Source organism: Dromiciops gliroides, chromosome 6, assembly GCF_019393635.1.
Source record: "Dromiciops gliroides isolate mDroGli1 chromosome 6, mDroGli1.pri, whole genome shotgun sequence".
Classification (NCBI taxonomy): domain Eukaryota; kingdom Metazoa; phylum Chordata; class Mammalia; order Microbiotheria; family Microbiotheriidae; genus Dromiciops; species Dromiciops gliroides.
The window spans coordinates 169,544,433-169,567,905 of record NC_057866.1 but is presented as its reverse complement, the minus strand read 5'-3'; the positions used below and the strand labels follow the sequence as shown (position 1 = coordinate 169,567,905).

General features: G+C 39.0%; 1 protein-coding gene across 1 annotated transcript in view; it reads left to right on the top strand.

Annotated features, from left to right (window-relative positions):
* Positions 1-23,267, top strand: part of DCHS2 (dachsous cadherin-related 2) — a 353,317-nt gene extending 330,050 nt beyond the window's left edge. Inside the window, exons 16-20 of the mRNA XM_043972284.1 lie at positions 2,534-2,685; positions 8,461-8,591; positions 10,137-10,423; positions 11,545-11,683; positions 16,753-23,267. Coding sequence (XP_043828219.1) covers positions 2,534-2,685; positions 8,461-8,591; positions 10,137-10,423; positions 11,545-11,683; positions 16,753-19,379 — 3,336 coding nt within the window. The 3' untranslated portion in view covers positions 19,380-23,267. The remainder of the gene's footprint in view (positions 1-2,533; positions 2,686-8,460; positions 8,592-10,136; positions 10,424-11,544; positions 11,684-16,752) is intronic.
* The last annotated feature ends 206 nt before the right edge of the window (positions 23,268-23,473 follow it).

Sequence of the window (23,473 nt, the reverse complement as noted above, 5' to 3'; positions counted from 1 at the left end):
TCTTCAAGCATCTTTACAAGTTTGAAAGGACGTTAGTGCATTACAGTGGCAAGGGTACTGAATTTGGAGTAAGGGAATCGAGTTCAAATCCTGGCTCTGGTAACTTTCATGTTCATGTGATCTTCAGCATGTTGGTTGAAACCAGTTTCTTCACTCTAAAATGTTTAGGTTAGGCTTGATTGTCTTGGCGAGCTCTTCTTGATCTGCATCCTATGAAACTGTCTCCAAAATAACATGCCTGGAAGTCTAGATTGGCCACCCAGACATCCCTAGGGTGGGATGACTCCCATCTGGGGTTACACCAGCATACTCATCAGATTCTTATTGCATGAATGTTGTCTCAAGCCAATATGGAGCTGCCTAGAAAGACCTCCAGAGAGAACACAAGTTGCAATGTTTCCATGATGCAAAGAGCTTTTTGAAATGAAACTTTCATTGTTCTGGTATGTGTGCAAATCACAATCAATCATAGAACTATAACTAGAAGAAAACTCAGAGAACATTTAATCTAATTCACTTATTTTATAAAGGAAAAAAACTGAGGTCTGGGGAGATTAAGGGATTTTCCCAAAATCACAAAGGTAGAAACTGACAGAGGTAGCATAGTTCTTTAGCAAAGCTTAAGGATGAAAGGAAATTATGCTCACCAGGAAAAATAAGACTATAGGGAAAATTTAAAAGAGTAATTACCACAATTCTCCCCTTTTGGCACCATATATTTCACATTGCCCTCTTCCCCAACAGAATATCAAAGAAAAAGAAGTCTTCCTCTTCCATTCCCAGTAGGAGTTCCTTCCCACTCCATTACTGTGGAGAACTCACCTTCTTATGCTAGTACAGTATGCTGGTATAATCCTGGAGCTGTCTGGGTGGAAAATCTACATTCCATTACTTCCAGCTATGTTATTTTGGAGGAGGTTTCATAGGCTCTAGAAGAGCCTTTCAAGATAATCAAGCCTAGCCTAAACATTTTAGAGATAAGGAAACTGAGGTTTCAACAGGCACATTGAAATAGAACAACCTGCATTGATAGAGGGAGCTTCCTCACTAGGAGTTTGCAATCCCAGGAGAATCTGTGGTCTTGTCATTCTCCTATTTTATTGTATATTCTGTATCCTTTACATAATAAAGGTGCTTTGGAACAAATATTTATACCCTCTATTCCTACCTCACTGTGAGGTTTTTCAACACACTTTGTAAAGCTCATTTTTCACATTATAGCCAATTTTTTTTTCCATTTTGTAAATCTGGTTGCCACCCAGTCCAAGACCGTATTATGAAATCCAAATGTGGAAAATCAAACTACCATGTTATTAGATTCTTTTTTGCTTTTTATAGGACCCAAATCTTAAAAATGAAGAAAGTTGTCAAGCATTGTTGGTTCTCATATCCACAAAAATCATTAGTTTTCCATGTTTGAGATTCTATTAAGTCTAGATGTTAAATGCCTGTGGAGAATGATGCAAGCCCATTGTGTTTATTTACAACCCAGCATGAAGAAATCAAGAAATGACTGCTTCTTGAGAATCACATTTCTCTAAAATATACACCCCACAATTTCTTTGGGTTTTGTCCACTTCCTTAGAGATCACTTTAAACTTCCATAATGAATAAAAACCTATCATCACCTTGCTTATTGTACTAGCAATACTTTTACTAATTTACCCAAGGAAAAAAGGTTAAGAAGAAAATATATATGAGAAGAAAAATATGTGTTCTACTATTTTAAGGCTTCATGTGCTTATCAAGAAAGTAGTTGAACTTAAGGAAAAGAGCATCTTCATAGGAGGCAAAAGACCTGTGCTCTACTCTTAGCTTCTTCACTTACCTACCATGCCACCTCTGGTAAGTCTCTAGAATGAAAGCGAGCCTATCCCCTAAGAATAATATTGTTGGAAAGCTACTTAAAGATGATTGAGTCTAACTCCAAGGTCAGGGAACTGAGGCTAGAAAGATAAATAGAACTGCCAGGATTCACATCATCAGCTAACCTGGTACTCAGGTCAAGGTTTTCTACCTTCAAGTCAACCTTACTGTCCTCTGAGTTTCTTCACCTCAAAAAGGAGGCAGTTAAATTATGAAACCTTTGAAGTCCCTTCTAGCTCTAACCTTCTATGATTCTACCCTGTTATTGATTTCTTTTCTAGAGCTACGTATTAGTTTGGCCACTGTTCCATTCGAATCTTCAGTTCAGGAACAGAAGCATATTCAAGCAAGTTAGACTTTACTTTTTAAAAAAAATTAACATTTATGTTTCTCCATTGTCCAAAATTCTGGGTCAGCACGTATACCATTTTCTGAGAAGGCTTCATGTCTTCCTGGGGTCTTTGATAAAATTACCCACAGAATTTCCTCATCTGTCACTAAAATTTGTATGAAATTAAACCTCAATGCTAAGCAACTTGGTTGTAATTGTCGTGACATGTATAGAGTCACACAGGAAAGGTTATGGGAATACTCACATCAATGAACTCATAGATGCTTTGTTACATGGAAGCACATACAGACTAATCAAAGATTTGTATTCCCATAGGTTTTTGCCACTGACCTTGACAGTGAATTGAATGGCCAAGTTGAGTATTCAATCCTCTCAGGCAACCAGGATGAAGCATTTCAGATTGATGCAGTGAGTGGTATGATAACAACAAATACAGTTCTGGACTATGAACTCACCAATTCCTACAGGTTTGTCTAGGATTTGGAACACTTTGGTGTGGACTTTGCCCTTGTTTCTGAACTTCCTGTTGCTTAGGATTGGAGCTTGTCTTTTATCATATTCATTTAATGGTTGAAAGGCATTTTTCCCCTTCTTTGATTGCCCATATTGACGTATTAATTCTTCAGGAAACATTTCCATTTTGAACCTGAACCATTGTTTTTTTCCTCATTCCTTTTAGATATCTCATGATATATAGCTCTGAGGGGTTGAAGGTGGGGAATTGTTTCCCTGAGAGAATTTTCCTAGTTAGAGGAAAACTTGCTTTATATCTCCCAATCAATCGACTAACTGACAAACATTTTTAGCAGCTACTTGTGTCTAGCTCCTTGATAGACACTAGGGACATGACAACAAAAATGAAATAGTTCCTGCCCTGCAGAAGCTTACAATCATCTGGAAGAAATAACATATATACCTTTAAGTGAATACAGTATATTTACAAAATGGAGAGGGGCATCTAGGGGATCAGGAAAGTCTCCTAGAGGAAATAGCACTTGAATCAGTCATTAAAAGGAAGTGGATCTTTCTAGGCAGACATCATGGGGGAGTATATTCTATACATGGAGAACAGCTTGTTCAAGGACAGAGTTAGGAGCTGGAATGTTCTAAGCCATTTGGGCAAGATGATAGAGTTCGCCAAAGGGAATAATGTATAATAAATCTGGAAAGATAGACTGTAGCGTGCAGGTTAAAGAAGCAAGTGATGTGGAGGCAGCTAGTGGGTTTTTTCCTAATAAATTAACTGAAATCATTGAGGATGGATGTGGGGTCTTGGGGAGAGTTATGTACCAGGCATATTTTTAATGTTGACAACAGGGGACTCTTTTGGAAACAAGAAGAAAAAATGTTCCCTAAGATTTGCACTGCCAAGAAGGGGAAATCAGTTCCTGAATTTAAACCGGGGAAGGATAGATGAACGCCATGGCCAATATCCAATGCTGCCAATGTTTTCTAATTAAAACCTATGCTGGGTTCTCATTTGTAAAACATTAGGGCACATAAGGGCTATGTGAGGAGCAGAATTCCAGTGATTTAGAAATATAATCTCCAAGCTTGGGTTACTGCATCATTTTTAAGGACTGATTTTTCAAACTATATTTTCCCATCTGTAGAGAAGTGTAGAAATAACATTTTTAAACTCAAGGCACTGTTGATTTTGGACAATGCCCCAGGCCATCTGAATTCCCTTGGTGACTTCTGTCCTAACATTTAGGTCATCTTCTTGTTTCTAGTGAAACATTATTGATCCATCCCTGAGATCAGAGGGTCATTCAAGGCCTATTATGTAAGAGAAATCTTTGCTTAAGCCAGCAAAATAACTAACCAGAAAGGAGGACTTATCCTAAAGGAATTGGGGAAGGGCTTTCTAATTTTGGATGAAGCAAGAATGTTGGCAAACCCTGGGATGGGATCAATGGATCCCAAATTAATGGAGGTCGGGGCAGCTTGGTGGTGCAGTGGATAAAGCACTGGCCTTGGGTTCAGGAGGACCCGAGTTCAAATCCAGCCTCAGAAACTTGACACGCTTACTGGCTATGTGACCCTGGGCAAGTCACTTAACCCTCATTGCCCTGACAACAAAACAAAACAAAACATAAACCAAATTAATGGAGGTCAAAGGAAATGGTGCCTTCATTTTGTAACAGAATTTTGAGGCATCAAAAATCTTACAGGAGAGGATGCTATACTAAGGATTGATGTGAGTAATATACTGCATTTTAAAATAACAAGTGCCTCAAGATATTAATAAGGCATTAGTAGTATAACATGATCATTGGTAGAGACCTCCATTTAGGGGAGCAAAGAAAAGGAGATGAATAGAAAAACTCAACTTTTGTAACTCAACTCCTTATTTCAAGTTATTGACTAATAGCTAGCATAAAAAGAATGATCCACGGATGACTTTTTGATCTTCCTATTATAGGGAAATTTATTAAGAAGAAAAGGAAGTATCAATCTAAATTTTCCCAGACAACTTTCATAAAAAAAGAAAACTAAGCCATTAAAGACATTCCCCCAAAGCTCTCCTAAATATTAGAAGGCAAAACCATGTTAATTATGTATTTCATTAATGAATATTATAGTCAAATCATGGAACATGAATCTTTCTGAAAAATTGAAAATTAGTATCACTAGGAGGGCAAAGAATTGGTTCAGGGTGCATGGTAGCAGTCTTCAACATGGGACCAACTACATGAAAGAAGCCAAGTTAAAAAAAATGTCTTTAAAGAAATGTAGCACCAAAAAAGAAAATAAATGGGTCACACGATGAGATTGAAGGACGGCTGATGGCCAATCCATGTGTTTTCTTGGTAGTCTTATGACATACCAAGGTGAAAAATGTTCCCAACATTTTGGGTTGACATCCTCAATCTTATGGGAGGACATGACCAAGAGCCACCCAGGATGGGCAGGTGAGTAGGGATTGGGATCTGTTTCATTAATGGAAATATCCACATCATTGAGCTCACAGACTCTTGAGTATTTTTGTATAGATACAACATTAGTTGTAGGTTACTCAGTGAGGCATGTTATTACTATGATGTGTCTAAGGAGTATGTTTCTGACTCAGCCAGAAATTACTGTATTTCGGTGTGTGTGTGTGTGTGTGTGTGTGTGTGTGTGTGTGTGTGTGTGTGTGTGTGTGTTGTGGGGCAATGAGGGTTAAGTGACTTGCCCAGGATCACACAGCTAGTAAGTGTTAAGTATCTGAGCCTGGATTTGAACTCAGGTCCTCCTGAATCCAGGCCAGTGCTTTATCCACTGTGCCACTTAGCTGCCCCTGCATTTCTTAGTGCAGTCAGAATAATCCTTCTTTTATTAATCATCTCTGGTCTTGGTTTATATTAAAGTAAAACTAGAGCTAGATTATTTTCTCCTGTAAGGAGAGGATTTTGACAATTCCCCCATCGCAACCTAACGGTGGATTTGGGGGGTGAGGTGGGGAATTATGGCAAAGATAATTGAGACCTTGTCCAGTTTCAGTTCTGATTTTGGGTGTTGACTTGACATGGAGAGAAGCTTTTCCCAGCATTGGTCAAACAATAAGACTGAACCTAAGTGGAAAGGGGCCCCTCTAAAGTCAGGCAGTTTCATTTGTAGCCTCTGCTGAAGCCACAATCATGGCAGTGGTTCTTCTTGTGTATATGACCAATGGGATGGAAGACAACCAACTCATTTCCCAGAGGCTGCCAAGAAAGTATCATTAATGACTTGATGCCTCTCAGAAGTCGTACAGTCTGTCGACAGAGTTGCAGCCATAATTTTCACGCATCCCCTGAGACTCTGAGTCACCCTGAACTTGTCCTCTTACTTCAAAACTAAATAATATATATTTCTCTATATCAAAGATTTCTACTTTTTTTCACCTGACATAGACATTGTATGTACTCTCCCACCCTCAACCCCCCCAAAAACATTGTAAGATCCTGAAAATAGGGCTGGTTATAGGGGAAGGGCTGACAGAACATCCACTTTGATGTCTTGGCTAAGATACCAGCGTAAGATTCTTTTTCTTCAGAGAAACATTAGAAGGTGATTATTTTTAGTAAAATATTTCCATATGTACCTTACTGATGTTCATTGTAGACAAAACAAACCCTTCTATGTGGAATTATTCCTGTGCCCCAGTTGAGCAGAATTCTGCAATTTTATTCTGTTCTCTACTGAAAGACCCTAACCTGTGAACATCCAGTAGGCAGCCTGGGTTTTTAGTGAATGGCAGGAGTACCCAGGGCTTAGATCACCAATACGTTGATACTCAAACATAGAATTAAAATATGGAGAAAATTACAAATATCTCTTTGTTGTTTCATTTAGAAGTCTATGATGTGGAAGGAAAAAAATATCATGTGGCATTTAATGATGGAAAGGGATCAGGAGAAGTAGGTGTGACAACTGGACAGTACCTGTTTTGCTAAAAGCAGTTTTGGCAGCAAGGGGAGCCTAATGCCCATTTCTAGAACGAAGTCTTCTTGGGTTAATCTCTGAGTTGACTTAGCACCTCTAATGACCTCAACTGTTGAATGAATGTCCCCTCAAAATGTTTGCCCTTCGCTTCTAGAGCCATGCCATTTGCCAGTGTTGTTTTCATTGGCCGTGAGGTTATTCATTGGGAGTGAAGCCTTTCCAAGCCTTTTGCCCTACCAGGCATTTTTCTATCATTTCTTTGTAAATGTCTTGTGAATTCCATGGGCCCAAGAAATCTTAGAACTATAGCTAGGAAAAAAAAATAACTATAGCTTGAAGGAACTTCAGAGATCATCTGATCTAACCTCATTTTATAGATAAGGAAACTGAGGCCCAGAGACATTAACCAATTTCCCCAAAAGAAATTTCCTCAGGCAATAAACAATAGAGCCAGGCCTTGACTCTGGGGTCCTGGTATTCAGATTTACAAGTTCAGCATGGTGCCTCCCATTCCTCTTGTCTTTCTTGCTAAATTGTAATTCTTTAAGACCAAGGACTCTGATCCTTGCTAGCTAAACCTTTGAAGTCCAATAGTACACATTTAATTGCATCTAAGTATAACAGCATGGGATAGTAAAAAGGAGCACAGGACAAAAGGTAGGAAGACTTGAATTCTCATTCTAACTCTGCCACTTAGCAGTTGTTGGATATTGGATTTCAAACACCTCTCCAAGCCTCAGTTTCCTCATTTGTAAAATGAGAATGATAATTACACCAACTCTTCCCACCTCCCAGCATTACTGTGAGGATTCATTGAGGTGAGTTATACGGAAGTAGTTTGAAAACTCTTAAATGCTATGAAAATATTAGGTTCCATTGATGGTCTTATCTTTTGAATTTCACTTTTTAAATTGTTTTGGGTTTGAATCAGAAAAAAATCTCAAAGCAAAACAATTCTTTTGAAGTCATTAAAAAAATTTTTTGTGAATATTTTATTTTCTCCCATTTACATGTAAAACCAATTTTTAACATTCATCCTTTTTAAAAATTTGAGTTCCAAATTCTCTTCCTCCCTCTTTCCTTTTCCCCCTCCCTGAGATAGTAAGCAATCTGATATAGGTTATACATGTGCATTCATGAAATGTATTTCCCATATTATTTATGTTGTAAAAGAAAACACAGGCCAAAAAAAGAAACATGAAAAAATAAAGTGAAAAATAATATGCTTCAATCTTCATTCAGACTCGACCTATTCTTTCTCTGGAGGTGGAGAGCATTTTTCATCATGAGTCTTTGGAATTGTCTTACATCATTATATTACTGAGAAGAGCTAAGTCATTCATAGCTGATCATTGTACAATATTGCTGTTACTTTGTATACTGTTCTGGTTCTGCTCAAAAAATTATATTTTTGACAGTGAGATGAATATCTCAAGCACTTTCTAGGTCATGTTTTTAACCTGATGTGTTGGAGAAGGCATGAAAAACATTCTTGGAGGCATCTCTTTATCCAGTCAGTATACTGAGCATTCTCTGGGAGAAGAATAAATTCTACAGACTATTTCCCAGAAGTTATTCATTTGTTTTCACATAAACACATTTTAACCTCTTGGGGCTTGTTGGACTCGATTATCCAAACCTGTCAAAAAAAAAATAAATTCCAGTCTCTCATTCTTGTGTCAAAATATATATTTCTTTTTTTAAAAAAATGTGATTTGGAAACAGTAGCACCAGGGGGAAAAATAAGTAGCTTGTCAGCTCATTTTTCATTTTCTTTTGGATATTTAATATTAATGTTGTTTTTCTTCATCGCAATTTCTTTCTCAAACTAGTTTGGTTGTACAAGCTGCCGATAAAGGGATGCCCAGGCTTTCTGCTACAGCTATAGTCAACATCCAAGTGGTAGACCTCAACGATAATATCCCGGCCTTTCTCCCCTCTGAACGAGTGGAAGTTCCAGAAAGTAAGTGAATCACTAATCATAAGATGGTGGTTTTGATTCCTGTTAATTGAAGAGCCTAAAATGAAGGTCCTTGTTTTTATTGGGTTACCCTCACCAAGATCAGTTAAAGTTCAGTTAGTGGTAGAGAGCCATATTTGGCTGATCATATATCCAAAGATCTAATTAGGTTATAGAACTCTTTGGCAGTGTAATGAATCCTGTGGACTCTTTATCAGAATAATGTTTTTGAATATAATGTTTTAAGTGCCTGAAATATAATTAAAAAGAAGACAATTATATTGAAATGAAACTCTATACAGATATGGACACACACAAATATGTATATGTATATATATATATATATATTTAAAATTTTAAAATCCCAGATTAAGTATTTCTGCTACTAGTGGGATATAATTTTCTGTCTGAGTTGAGCCCTCTGGGAACATGGGTCAATACAAAAGGTCAGTTACACAAAGGCCAAGGAAGTGGGAGGGCAAATAGCCTCCAGGACCATTTTGTCAACTGTTTTCTCCCAAGATAGCCCGAGAGCAGTTGCTAGACAATAATGCTATTTTGATGGTAAAGACTGAGAATTTTTCATAAATATATATTAAGTAATTATGCACATACATTTATATATGTGTACATGTGTATATATGTATATATCTTATATATGGATGTATTAATGAATATGTACTAGTTCTCCTTGTAGGTGATTTGGGTCTTACATCTATGCCCTATGCCCATCATGTCAATGTATGCAACCTCTTCCCAAGGCAAAAATCTATCAGACCCTGCAACAGAAGTGCCAACATGATTGGCATTTCCCCCAGCCCTTTCCTAGAGCATCCCTAAGAAGAGGGAAAGGGGGAGCCTGCTACAGTATAATTTTCTTGTTTTTTAAATTTTTTTTGTTTTGGTGAGGCAATTGGGGTTAAGTGACTTGCCCAGGGTCACACAGCTAGTTAGTGCTAAGTGTCTGAGGCTGGATTTGAACTCAGGTCTTCCTGAATCCAGGGCCAGTGCTCTATCCATTGTGCCACCTAGCTGCCCCTACAGTATAATTTTCAAACAATTAATGTAAAGAAGACCCCTCCCTATCCACAAGGTGATATATTAGAGATATCTCCAAGAAAGGAGAGGGTAGCTTGCCATTGGTGTTCATGGAACTCAGTCCACTGGCGTCATTAAAGCCTTTTGTTATATAGGACTACTTTAGAGCATAGAGAATCTCATCTAAGGAATTCAGAATTTTGATATAAGAACCCTGTGTCCTAACTGGTACACGGCAAGTGTTTTGGGCCCTCTTGAGCTGGGATGTCTTATGAATCTTGGGTCCCTAGGGTATTTTAAAATGTAGACCTAATGAAAACTTCTATTTCCAATTCTCAGAGCCAGAAGGACAAGATTGTCTTTTAGTTTACACTTTACAATCTTTTTTTCTGTTCACGTGAAACTGGACACCAGAAAGTATGCCAGGAAAGGGTCAAGATAAAGGTGTATTTCTGATCATATGAGTGGGTGGATTTCAATGATTGCTGACCACAGTTGTCACCATTACAGGTACTTCACTTGGTTCTGTTGTGACTCGAGTGGCTGCTCGTGATGGAGATTCAGGTCCCGCTCTTGTCTTCAGTTTCACTAAGGGGGGTAACCCTGGAAGCAGATTTGCTATTGACCACAACACTGGAGATGTGATGCTGACAAAGCCATTGGATTTTGAAGGCGAACATGAATATGAACTACTGGTTGAGATTTCGGACTCTGTGCACCACACTGAAGCAGTGCTTGTGGTCTATGTTATGGATGTCAACGACAACCCCCCACTCTTTTCCCAAGATTTCTATCAGGTAACGAGGTTACAGTTCTATGGATACCATGGCCCAAACTCAGGAACATCAGGAGCAGTCCAAGGCCTCTATTGTTGAGGGATGGCTTAGGTGCCACTCTTCTGAATGTTTTGTATTCTATATGATAGGAGGTGTGGTTAATGTGACTACAGCTGGAATTGAATATTCCATTCAATGTCCTTCTCATGCAATGTCTACACCAACCTGCTTGCACATGTCTAGGGCTCTCCCAGCGTTGTGAGAGATTATTTTTGATACAACACGTTTTTTAGTAAAATGCCTAACATTTGCCAGGATACTAACAGGTTTTTTGCTTCACTTCAATTATAAATTGAGGACAGTCGTGTCATCTGCTATTCATTCAGGCTTTGCATCCTTAAAAATGCTGGAGTGAAGAGAATCTTTTCTTTTCTCAGCATATTTTGTGAATGTTCTAAATTTTTTTATTGCAGAAGCAACTAATTATGAGCATAATCTACTGGATGAACAACATAGTCACGTTTGATTTTTCAAACAATTTCAGGACTAGGGACAATGGCAGACAACAATGTTACCACTTCAAAATGACCCCCAGGACTCTTCCATATCATAAATTCACAGTGCAAGTATAAAGACAACATGGAAAGAAAGCTTAACTTCTGTAGTTATACTCTGAGACGTTTTATTGTTTTATGTGTGTGGGGGAGAGACAGACAGAGAGAGACAAAGACAGAGAAAGAGAGCGACACAGAGAGAAGAGAGACAGAAAGAGAGAGAGAGAGAAAGAAAGAGAGAGAGATAGACAGAGACAGAGAGAGACAGAGAGACATACAGAGACAGAGGCAGAGATTGAATTTAACCCATGGAGCTGTTTTGGAAAGAAAACAGGTCAAAATGAAATCTCAAGAAGATGGAGTTAATAGAACAAAATTCACCCTGAATCCTAGACCTTTTCTGCTTTTATCTTTTAACATCTCAACTCAGCAAAGTTATTTCAGCTTAAGGAAATCAGAAGCAGCATTTCTAAAGAAAGAACTGTATTTCCTTCATAAAAACACCACAGTTATCATTTGCCCAGGAAAATATCTTTAGCCCATAAGCAAATTATATCCTCTTAATGTCTGTTTCTCTTTTGGATACAGGTCACATTGCCTGAAATGACACCTGTAGGATCCTCCATCTTGACCGTGTCAGCCACAGATCAGGACACAGGAACCTATGGGAGGATTTCCTACAAAATCCTTTCTTCTGCTGAAGGATTTTCAATTGACCCCCAGAATGGTGAGTTGTTTTCGGAGCCTGCAAAATTAATCATTTTCTATCACAGAATGGGAAATGGAAAACCTCTCTTCCAAATGTGGCTTGGCTGACATTCACTGCAGTAAAGCCACAAAATTCCTGTTAATCTGGAAGTCCAGGGCTCCAGATCTAGTGCTGTCTTTCCTCTCTTACACCTTAGCCATACCTGGAAAGACATAAAGGATTGGTGACTGGATCATAAGTGCACAAAGGCTCATGGTATCCAAGACAGGAACATTCTGTTTGCTTATAAAGCTGAGCACAATTATAGCAAACATCTTAAGATGTTGGGGCAAACCTAAGCCCTAGTGAACCTCTGCAATCAAAGAGATTGTTTTAAAGCTGAAGCACGAATGTTCCTAGAGACTTTCTTTTCTTTCAAGCCAGGTACAAAGTAGTCAATTGTAGCATCCTCAATGTGATTCAATTGAAAGAACACTGGCTCAGGGTCTGAAGAGTTGGGTTCAAATCCTGCCTCTGACATCTATTACCTGTGTGACTTCAGGTAAGTCACTGCCCTCGCTGCACCTTGTTTTTTTCATCCATACAACGAAGGGGATAAATTATCAAGCCTTAGATGTCTCTTCCAAAGATGAACCTTCCAAAAATTTTACTTTTAAATCATTAAAAAAATGAAAGAAGAGGAAAAAGCAGAAATCTTTAGTAACATTTGGTATTCTGGCTTATGTGCTTCCTACTAAGGTTCTTACATATTATTGCTGTATTACACATGCCTTTGTGGTCATGGGAAGATTTGTAGTTATTGATTGATAACTGACATACTTAAAACTTCATCTAGATGGTTAAACAGTGAAAATTATGTGTAGATACTTGAAACTGAGTTTTGTAATATACAATTTTCTCCAACAAAACCATCCCTTTGGGTGATGGGGGTGGAATAAATGACCCAGGGAAAATCCTGCAATATGGCCTGCCCCCAAACCTTTCTGTAAAGGAAATATTGTTAAAATAAATATAAATGATAACTTGAAAAGGAAAAATCACAAAAGACAGCATACAGCCTGAGCATTGGTGTGCTTGGCAGATGGCATTTCCAGAAACCATCCTAGGTCTTGTGGGTGAGGGGAGGAAAGAGGAAGAAGCCATTTTTAGGCATAGAAACATGTCAGATCTTCCCTTCCCTTCCCTTCCCTTCCCTTCCCTTCCCTTCCCTTCCCTTCCCTTCCCTTCCCTTCCCTTCCCTTCCCTTCCCTTCCCTTCCCTTCCCTTCCCTTCCCTTCCCTTCCCTTCCCTTCCCTTCCCTTCCCTTCCCTTCCCTTCCCTTCCCTTCCCTTCCCTTCCCTTCCCTTCCCTTCCCTTCCCTTCCCTTCCTTTTCCTCAGTCACCTGATGAGCACTGAATCTTTTATTCCTATTTGATGGAGAAAGTTATACTCTATTTTCTTGGTCCTTATATCAAATCTTTGGGTCCACGTTGAACTTTGCAATTTTTGGCACCAAAGACAGGTGTACTATACAAATTTACATACAGATACAATTGAATGGACCCTGTTTGTAAAAAGCCAAATACTTTAAAACTATTTAAATTTGATTTCATTATTAATGAAACTCTCGTATAATGACCATTTCATTTTTTAACCTAAATACATTTCCATGTTTCTGTATGATTCATATAAGTGACTTCGTGTGACTATGTCATTTATTACCTATTTCTATCCATAGTGAGATACAGAAAACATATTTTAATGATGCAAAAATAATCATATGAATGAATTTTCATATCTACTCAGAAGCGAGTTGTTTTAGGAAATTTAAAGAATTCTTTTCAGCATCATTTTCTTTTTCCCCCCACTTCTTTAGAATTTTATATTTCCCCTAATTACATGTAAAAAAACCAATTTTAATGTCCACTTTTAAAACGTTGTGTTCCAAATTCCTTTCCTTCCTCCCTGCCCCGCTTAAGAACTCAAACAATTAAATATAAATTATATATATGTAGTCAGGCAAAACATTTCCATGTTAGTCAGGTCATGAAAGAAAACAGACAAAAAAAACTTAAGAAAGAGAAACTAAAAAGAAAATATGCTTCAATCTGTATTCAGACACCATTAGTTCTTTCTCTGGAGATGGATCACATTTTTCATAAGTCCTTCAAAGTTGTCTTGAATCATTGTGTCTCTGAGAATAATAAAGTCATTCACAGCTTCTCATCTTACCATATTGCTGTTACTTTGTACACAGTACATTTCACTTTGCATCAGCTCATGTAAGTATTTCCATGTTTTTCTGAGAGCATCCTGCGCATCACTTCTTATAGCATAATCTCATCCCACAATTTGTTCCCCAATTGATGGGCATCTCCTCAATTTCAAATTCTTTATACCAGAAAAGTGCAGCCATAAATATTTTTTGTAAATATAGGTCCTTTGACTTTTTGTTTTTTATCTCTTTTTGGATAGTGACCTAGTAGTGGTATTATTAGGTCAAAGAGTATGCATGGTTTTATAGCCCTTTGGCCATAGTTCCAAATTGCTCTACAGAACATTTGGATCAATTTCCAACTCCACCAATAATGCATTAACATCTCCTTTTCCCCACATCACCTACATTTGTCATTTTCTTCTGCTTTCCTATTATCCAATCTAATAGGTATGAGGTAGTATCCCAAAATTGTTTTGACTTGCATCTTTCTAATCAATAATGAATTCGACCTTTTTTCATACAGACATAGATAGCTTTGATTATTTCATCTGAAAATTCTCATATCTTTTGATCATTTATCAATTGTGGAATGAGTCTTTTCATAAATTTGACTCAATCCTCTTTGTATTTGAGAAATGAGGCCTTTGTCAGAAAAACTTGCTTCAAAAGTTTTTCACAGTTACTATTTTTTTTTTATTTTAGCAGGGCAATGGGGGTTAAGTGACTTGTCCAGGGTCACACAGCTAGTAAGTGTCTAAGGCCAGATTTGAACTCAAGTACTCCTGAATCCAGGGCCAGTGCTTTATCCACTGCACCACCTAGCTGCCCCTCACAGTTACTATTGCTAACTGTATTTCCCTGCCTCCTATTCCCTCCCCATGACATTTACTCTGTTCTCTATCTCCTTTCATCTTGTCCCTCCTCAAAAGTTAGCATCATTTTCTTACATTACAGTTCCTATTCCTGTAGTCTTTACAAAGTATTTCCATGTTGGCATGTTTTATATGCAGGCATGACCTGAGACCTTTTCCAAGCTATGCAAGATGACTTTTAGCTCCCCCAAAACTAGCCTGTGCCCATAATTTTGGCTTTAAATTAACTATTAAAAATATGAAAAGTTTTTACCCTTGGTGGTAGGTACAGTGGTAGGAAAGTGTCCTGTGGCCCTAGGGTCAGAAGATGTGGGTTCCAATTTGGACTCTGGTGCTTAATACCTGGGTACCCTTGGAACAAGTCACTTTTTCTCCCTGGGCTTCAGTTTGCTCATCTGTAAAATTAAAGGGTCAGACTGGGTGAACTCTGAGGTCCCTGCTATTTCCATATCAATGACTATATGATCCTAAGTGCATAGGAGTATTATCCATAGAATTTCCTTCCATTCACTAGCTTGTATAACATGCCAGAGGATCCAGAAGCAGATCACAGAACAAAATTATTTCACAGCCAGAAGGGACCTTAGACTCCATTAGTTCCAACCCCTTGCTTTTTTAAAAAAAATTTTGCGGGGCAATGAGGGTCAAGCAGCTACTAAATGTCAAGTGTCTGAGACCAGATTAGAACTCATGTCCTCCTGAATCCAGGTCAGGTGCTTTATCCACTGAGCCACTTAGCTGCCCCAAGTAGTCTTTTTTTTTTTTTTTTGGTGGGGCAATGAGGGATAAGTGACTTGCCCAGGTCACACAGCTAGTAAGTGTCAACTGTCTGAGGCAGGATTTGAACTCAGGTCTTCCTGAATCCAGGACCAGAGCTTTACCCACTGTGCCACCTAGCTGCCCCCTCAACCCTTTGCTTTTAATAGAATAAGGGTTCTGAGAACCAGAAAAATGAAATAGTTTACTTAAGGTCAATCACATAGCTAAACAGTTCTTCAGTCTCCATATCACTGACCACCCCCACCCCACTCCCATGCCCTAGATTTCTCATGAAGTACTTCAATGAATTCTAGCCAGCTGGGTGAAGGAACTAGCTAAACAAAATAGAATAACCACAGCCAAAGCTGCCTACATGTATATAGCACTTTAAGGCTTACAAAGCATTCTCCTTACCACAGGTTTAAGAATGTTGTTATTCCTTCTTTCATAAGAAGGCTTTGAGGCACTGGGAAGTTAAATAATTTGCCCATAATGACCCATGTGGTACCTGAGGCAGAATTCAAACCCAGGTCTAACTACTAGTTTGACATTATTATGCCATATTGCCCCTCATGAAAGTAGCATTTCTGTACAAACCCATTTTATGCTAGAGAAACATACACACACACACACACGTACATATACATATATACAAACATACATACCAAATGTTGATCAGTCATTTCAATCGTGTCTTTCTCTTTGTGATTCCATTTGGGGTTTTCTTGGCAAAACACCAGAGTAGTCTGCCATTTCTTTCTCTAGCTCATTTTTGTAGATGAGGGAACTGAGGCAAACCGGGTTAAGTGACTTTTGGGGGTCACACAACTAGTAAGTGTCTGAGGCCAAATTTGAACTAAGGAAAATGAGTCTTCCTGACTGCATGCCTAGCATTCTATCCGTTGTGCCACCTAGCTGTCAATATACATAGATGCATGCCTATATACATATATACAAACAGACATACACATATACACAAATGTGTGTATATATACATACAAATGTGTGTATATATACATACATATATAATCAGACTTTTACATGCAAATGTGCACATATAATGAATCTAACTTATATGCTTTAAAAAAATCTAATAAGAATTGAGCCACAATTAGTCCTATGCTTTTACAAGTGGTTAATGGTAAATAAAATAGTATCTAGCATGGTTCTGTACATATAATTCTTTCTCAGTAAATATTTGCATCGAATGAATAAATCTAAACTCATAGAAATCATGGCAATGGTTCTTATTTTTCAGGCTCTATATTTACGGTCAAACCTGTGATGCTTCTGAACAAAACATCAACAATTCAACTTCTTGTGGAAGCTAAAGATGGTGGAATCCCTAGTTTGACAGCCATTACTTTGGTGGAAATAGAAATTCAAGATGTGAACAACCATGCCCCTCATTTCAGCACTGAGTACTATAACATCACTGTTAGTGAAGATACAGTCATTGGGACCACCCTGCTCACATTGTCAGCTATTGACCATGACTGGACCCATGAAAACACACATGTTGAGTATTCTCTCATCAGTGGTAATTTGCAGAACACTTTCCATGTGGAAACTCATGTAATTCCCTCAGGATCCCCTTACAAGCACATTGGTCAACTTGTGCTGAGTCACCCTCTAGACAGAGAAACTATGGCCTCTCATGAACTTATCATTCTAGCTTCTGATCATGGTCACCCCCCATTGAATTCTACAGCCACCATATTAATAGATGTGCTGGATGCCAATGATAATGCACCAATATTCAGCTCTCCAGAATACCATGCCCATGTCAAGGAAAGTCTACCTGTTGGTAGTGAGATTATTGTGGTCTCAGCAAAAGACCATGACACTGGAGCCAATTCTGAAGTCACCTACACTATCATCTCAGGAAATGAGAAAGGACATTTCCAAGTAGACGGGGAAACTGGAGTAATAGATTTGATTAAACCCTTGGATTACGAGGACACATTGATGTTCACTTTAACTGTCCAAGCCTCAAATAGAGGAACAAATAATTTTGCCTTTTCAGTGGTGTCTATCAGTGTCCTGGATGACAATGACCATGCCCCACTGTTTGTTTTCTCAAGTTTGAACTGTGTTGTCCCTGAAAATCTGCCTAATTTTTCTATTATGTGTACAGTGCATGCCTTGGATTTTGACGCTGGTCCTTATGGGCAGCTGACATATTCCATTCCGTCATCCTGTCTGATGAATCATGGAATCTCTCGTGATCATGACCTGTTCTTTATTGACCCATTAACAGGGGATATCTATGCCAAGCAAATCCTAGACTATGAAACTGAAACTAAACACTGCTTCATTGTTCAGGCAGAAGATAAAGGTGAAGCCAAAGCCACTCTGATGGTCCAAGTGGATGTTGAAGGAATTGATGAATATGACCCTATTTTCACACAAGGCCAGTATTGCTTTAGTCTTCCAGAGATTCATCACACAAGACAGGTTATTGGCAAAGTAGAAGCATCCGATGCTGATGCTGGAGTTGATGGACTTGTGCTTTATACCCTTGCAACTTCATCAACATTCTTTTCCATTAATAAAACCAATGGAGATATCTATTGGATTGGAGAACCTCCCTTTAAGGGAAGCAACATTATGAAAGATGGCATTGTTGAAATGAAGGTCATAGCACACAGTCCCAAGATGGACTCTAAGTCTTCTTCCTGTACCATCTTTGTAAATATGTCCTCTTTCCCTCAAGGAGATCACTACATACTATCTGCTAACAGCCTTTCAATCAGCCTCACAGCCTCCATCATCATATTTTTGCTCTTGGTCATCAGCCTTGTTGCCCTGATTGTAAGATATAAAAGAAAAGACACAGTGAACTCCTGTGGAGAAAAAAAGGTATCCTCATCCTCACCTAGTAATCTGAGCCTGGCTAGTGATCCCAGCATCCTCAAGGACTCCCAGAAAGCTCAGGATGGGGGCAACAGCATTCTTCCGATGGGCTCCGTGTCTGAGTGGTTGAATTTAGTAGATATGAGAGAGAAAAAAGATATGGTGAATCCATGTAGACATTCAGACTCGAGTGGCCACTGCTCAGTGGAAGGAGATACCGCTGAGGATGAGGAGATCAAGAGGATCAATGAACACCCATGCCGGAAGGGTTCTGGCTCTGTTCTGAGTGACCGAGGGTCTCGGGTGCCAGATTCTGGAGTACCCAGAGACTCAGACCAGCTCTCTTGCCTGTCTGGGGAAACAGATGTAGTGATAACCACAGAAACCTTAGAGAGCAGTTTCACCTTTGAGGGTGTAGGAGAAAGGTGTGATGCCATCTATGCTCAAAACAAGGTGCTATCCCAGCCACTTCACAAGATGGGAATGAAAGAGAAAACCCTCATGGAAGACAGTGGGAGAGATTATATCTTTATGTCAAATGATCAGGACTCAAGGTATGGCTCTCTTACAACCTTAGAAGCTCCCACTAAGGATCCAAGAAGCAGCTATGACTGGGATTACCTCCTCAACTGGGAGCCCCAATTTCAGCCTCTTTCTTCTGTCTTCAATGATATTGCAAAGCTGAAAGATGAACATTTGCAGGTGCCTGGATTACCACAGGGGAAGAAATCTTTTGTTTTCCCACCACCTTTAATCACATCGGTAGCACAGCCTGGCATCAAGGCAGTGCCACCACGAATGCCGAGTCTGCCACCAGGGAAAGCATTCAAGAAATACCCACGTTCTCCCCTTCACCAGCATCTTCACTATCCACCAGCAGCCATGACGCCCAGTTTTTCTCCTTCTCTCTCCCTGCTGACCATGCAGTCTCCTGCTATGTCTCCCCTGTTGCCAGATGCTGGGTTGTTAGGAACATGCCTAGTCAGGACAGCCCATGGGCCCAGGGCAGAAGAAGAAGTCAGGCTGTGAAACCTTGGCATTGAGCCCCAGGATACTTTTAGGCAAGAAGGAGTATACTAAAAACAAAAACAAAAACAAAAAGCATTTGGAACCAAACTCCTCAGGGGTGATTCTTTTCATAGCTGAGAGAATATGATCCATTTCAATCTGAGTTTTATAGCTCCCTATTTTCTCCTATATACTCACTCCCAGACTTACTGAGAAACTGCCCAATGCCTAACCCTTGTCTTCACCTGCCACTACTACTCTTGTACTTTGCAGTCTGTATAGAAATGAGTTCAGAAGGTGAAATGGCCTAATAGACAAGAGTGACCTGCAAATAATTTTAAAGCATTCTTAGTAAGTGGTCTATCTTCAAAATACACAAGGCAAGAGCATAGCAGAGTTGCCGTTGCTTGGCGTGACAGTAGAGATCAAGTAGTTTGGGTAAATAGACTTCCAGTGGCTCTCTGACAATACATTTCACATCAAGATAATTGACACCTAAAGACCCACTTCTGGATTTCCCTTCCTTTTCGACCCTTCATGCCATCTTACTCCATTTGTAGAGCCTAATCATGACTGTAGAAGTGAAAGGCACCATCATCTCTAGGGAGATGAATGAGAAAAAAAGAATGGAAGTAGCCATCAGTCAATGCCAAAAAAGAAGAGTGTTTCCCAGTTGCTTTTCTCTGATTAAACGAACCAAGCATGTCCATTCTTGGTATGGGCCCAAGGGTGATACTAGCCTAAACCACTGGGTTAAACCTCTCATGTGATAAACTTCCTTGGACTTCTTTCCAAAGAGATCAGAGTACATTTTCTTTTATCTTGTTTGTTTTTTTTCTTTTCTTGCTTCTTCTTTATGACAGGACACATGTATAGATGTGAAACTTTGAAGATTAATTTATGGAAACTCATTTTATTTTTCTTCTAGACACTGCAGTTACTTGTGGTAAACAGAGAACAAATAATTTATGCACTGTGTTAACAGTGACAAATTTATGTAGATAAAACAAGCTAGAGTGATGGAATTAGCTATTCATATAATTTCCTAGTTAGAATGATTTAATGGTATTTTTTAAAATTAAGATTTTTGTATAAATTTTTTCTACTAAAAGTTTAAAATGAGCTACAAAAGCATACTTTCTGTCCTCTCATGGTATAATCTAATTACCATTTGCTCAGCGGTGCAATCAGTACTTGGGCTTTGTATAGATGGATTGTAGGCATAGCAGATGGTGTTGGATTACTGGCATATGTTGCCCTTTGATTATCTTGTTTTCAATACTGTTTCACAGGATCAAGAAGAGAACTTAGAATTCCTTAGAGTTGAAGGGGAAAGTCTTTGAGATCACTTAATTCAATGCCCTCATTTTACAGATGTGGAAATGGAGACCCAAGGAGAGCTTTATGCAACAATTCCAGTGCAACAACACAAACACTCTCCTCAAATGAACTTACTGAAGCAAATTTAGACAAGGATGGCAGAGACCAAAGACCTTTGGACACCAGGTTCTGTGATGGGAGAAATTTTTTTTCCCTTTTTTTTTTCGGGGCAATGAAGTGACTTTCCCAGGGTGGCACAGCTAGTAAGTGTTAAGTGTCTGTTCCTGATTGGAACTCAGGTCCTCCTGCATCCAAGGCTGGTGCTTTATTCACTGTGCCACTTAGGTGCCCCTGATGGGAGAAATTCTAAGACAGCACCCTGTCAGGAAGAGTCAAAATACCTTGGAACACTCCAAATGAGTGCTGGGAAATCAAGCATTGGAGGAAGATGCAAGGCTGTACTGAACCTAAGAGGAAATAAGAGTACTGAAGCTGGGGTGTGGCTTCCATGGGGGAGAAGGCAGGATATTTTACAGCCTCCTATTTGAATGGATTCTTCATGATAACTAGATGCTAAGATCAGTTCTTTCTGCTTGCTAAAGTGATACCAATACTGCAAGTGCCCTGGAGCAAAGTCTCAGTCCCCTCCACCTAGTTACAGTTCAGCCCTTAAAAGGGAAATCACATACCCAAAGTCAAGAGCACTATTTCCTTCTAGAGCTAAAACTAAACCCCACAATTCCTGGTTCCTTGTCTAGCACTCTTTTCCCTGTTGCCACCTAGAGTTCCTGTGTCCGTTCACTGCCAGAAATAAGCATTCTTCTAAGAACATCACCTCCCTACCTCACTACTTCTCTGGGGTGGTTGCCTTTGGCATAAGAATCCTTCTCTTAATCATGCTGATCCAATGATGGAAGTCTTCAGGACATCATGGCAGTAGTTTACAGAATCGTAAAATAAAATTTACAGGACACATGAGGTGACTCCCTTCAAAGCTTACCCATGGAATCCTTCAGGTGTCTGTGTGTTGTCATGGGTTCATGAAGAGTTGGACATGACTGAGTGACCAAACAATAACAACTGTGTCTTATTCCTTCATTGACATTCATGGGAACAGGACTCAGTAGGCAAGGCTACATACAGAAACTGAATACACCCCGAGTTTTGATCTTTGTTCCACTAACACGCTAAAATAGCTAACTGTACTGTGTCCATTTTCCTTCTTTACAAAATGGTATAATACAGTCTTCACAACAACCCTGTGAGGTAGGTGCTACAAGTATTTTTGTCCCCATTTTATAGATAAGGAAATGAACTCAGGTAAAAGTGATGTTCATAATCAGACAGCTAGTAAGGGGCAGAGGTAGGCTTCGAATCTAAGCCTCACCCAACTCCAAGTATGGTACCCATCACACCATGACATACTGCCTCTTCGTAGTTAGTACTATCCAAGAGATACTTCTGTTTACTAGAAAGCACTACTAATAACACAATGATTTGCAGGTGAAACAGACAGTGGATTGTATACATTTTGAGCAACACTAAATATTCCATGCAGGTATTAGCAAATTCAGTTAACAGAATGAGTCATTATTAAAAGATCTGTGGACACCCATCATGATTGACCCAATATTTCATCTAAAGGATGAATTGAGTGTCTTGAATTTTCACTATGGTACGGGTTCTTTGATGGAACCACAAAATAAATGCCTACAGGTCAGAGAAAATGGGGCTCTTAATCTGAGGTCTATGGACATATTTCAGGGGGATTTATGAAATTGAATGGGGAAGAATTGTATCTTTACTTTCACTGATCTCTGACTGAAATTTAGCATCTCTTAATTATGAATTTAAAAAAAAAAATCTTGAGAGAGTTGGTCCCTAGGTTTCACTAGCCTGCCTAAGGGGCCCATGACACAAAAGAGGATAAGTACATCTGGACTAGACTTACTCTTGTTATAATAGTCCTAACTCTGATCCAAGGTGCAGTCAGGCTCTGCTTAAGGCAGGACTGCATTTCAAGCATCCCTGACATATGGAAGCATTAAACATCTCTAGGGAAGGAGCTTCTACCATATCCCTTGGCAAATTTACAATATCTAATCTCCCCTTGATTCCTTTCAAAGTTTCAATGGAACATACCAAAAGAGAGGAGGAAAGTGTTTGTGTCTAAATTCATTATTATGAAAGTTCTCTTTGGCCTTATACTCTGCTTGTAGCTACAAGGAAGGCATCGTTTGCTCTGTCATGCAGATAGCACCAACATTTCTTTCCTCATGTCTGTATACCGTTGTTCTCCCTTACTCTTCCACAAATAGTATGCTTGCTCATCTAAGCGTGTCTTTTTGCAATTTATTACTCATGCTGGATATGAGTCTGCATTTTTTCCTAGATATTTTGTAAGAGCTTAACATGCTCATTGTTTTGAGTCACTTGTTACCAAGTCCCAGTGGGGATTGTTTTTTGAATTGATCGCTTTACTAATGTCCTATCAAATACCAAGAGCCACACTGGCCAACATGCTGCTGTTTCAAGTGTGGTTGAGGTTAAAAATGTGAATATGTGAGTTAAGTGTCTGCAATAAATCATGTGTCAGCCTTTTCAACTTGGGTCCTTTTCTTTTCCTAAGTAAACAATATAATTTGTACAGTTTTCCTTCAAGTTTAATATTAACTTGCCTCATCTGTTCTGGGTTACTTTGCCGATCTGCACACCGGTTTTAGCACTTTGGAGGGGGTACAGAACTTGTTAGTGGAAAATCATATTAAGCCCCAAATTCATAAGCTATAAAATAA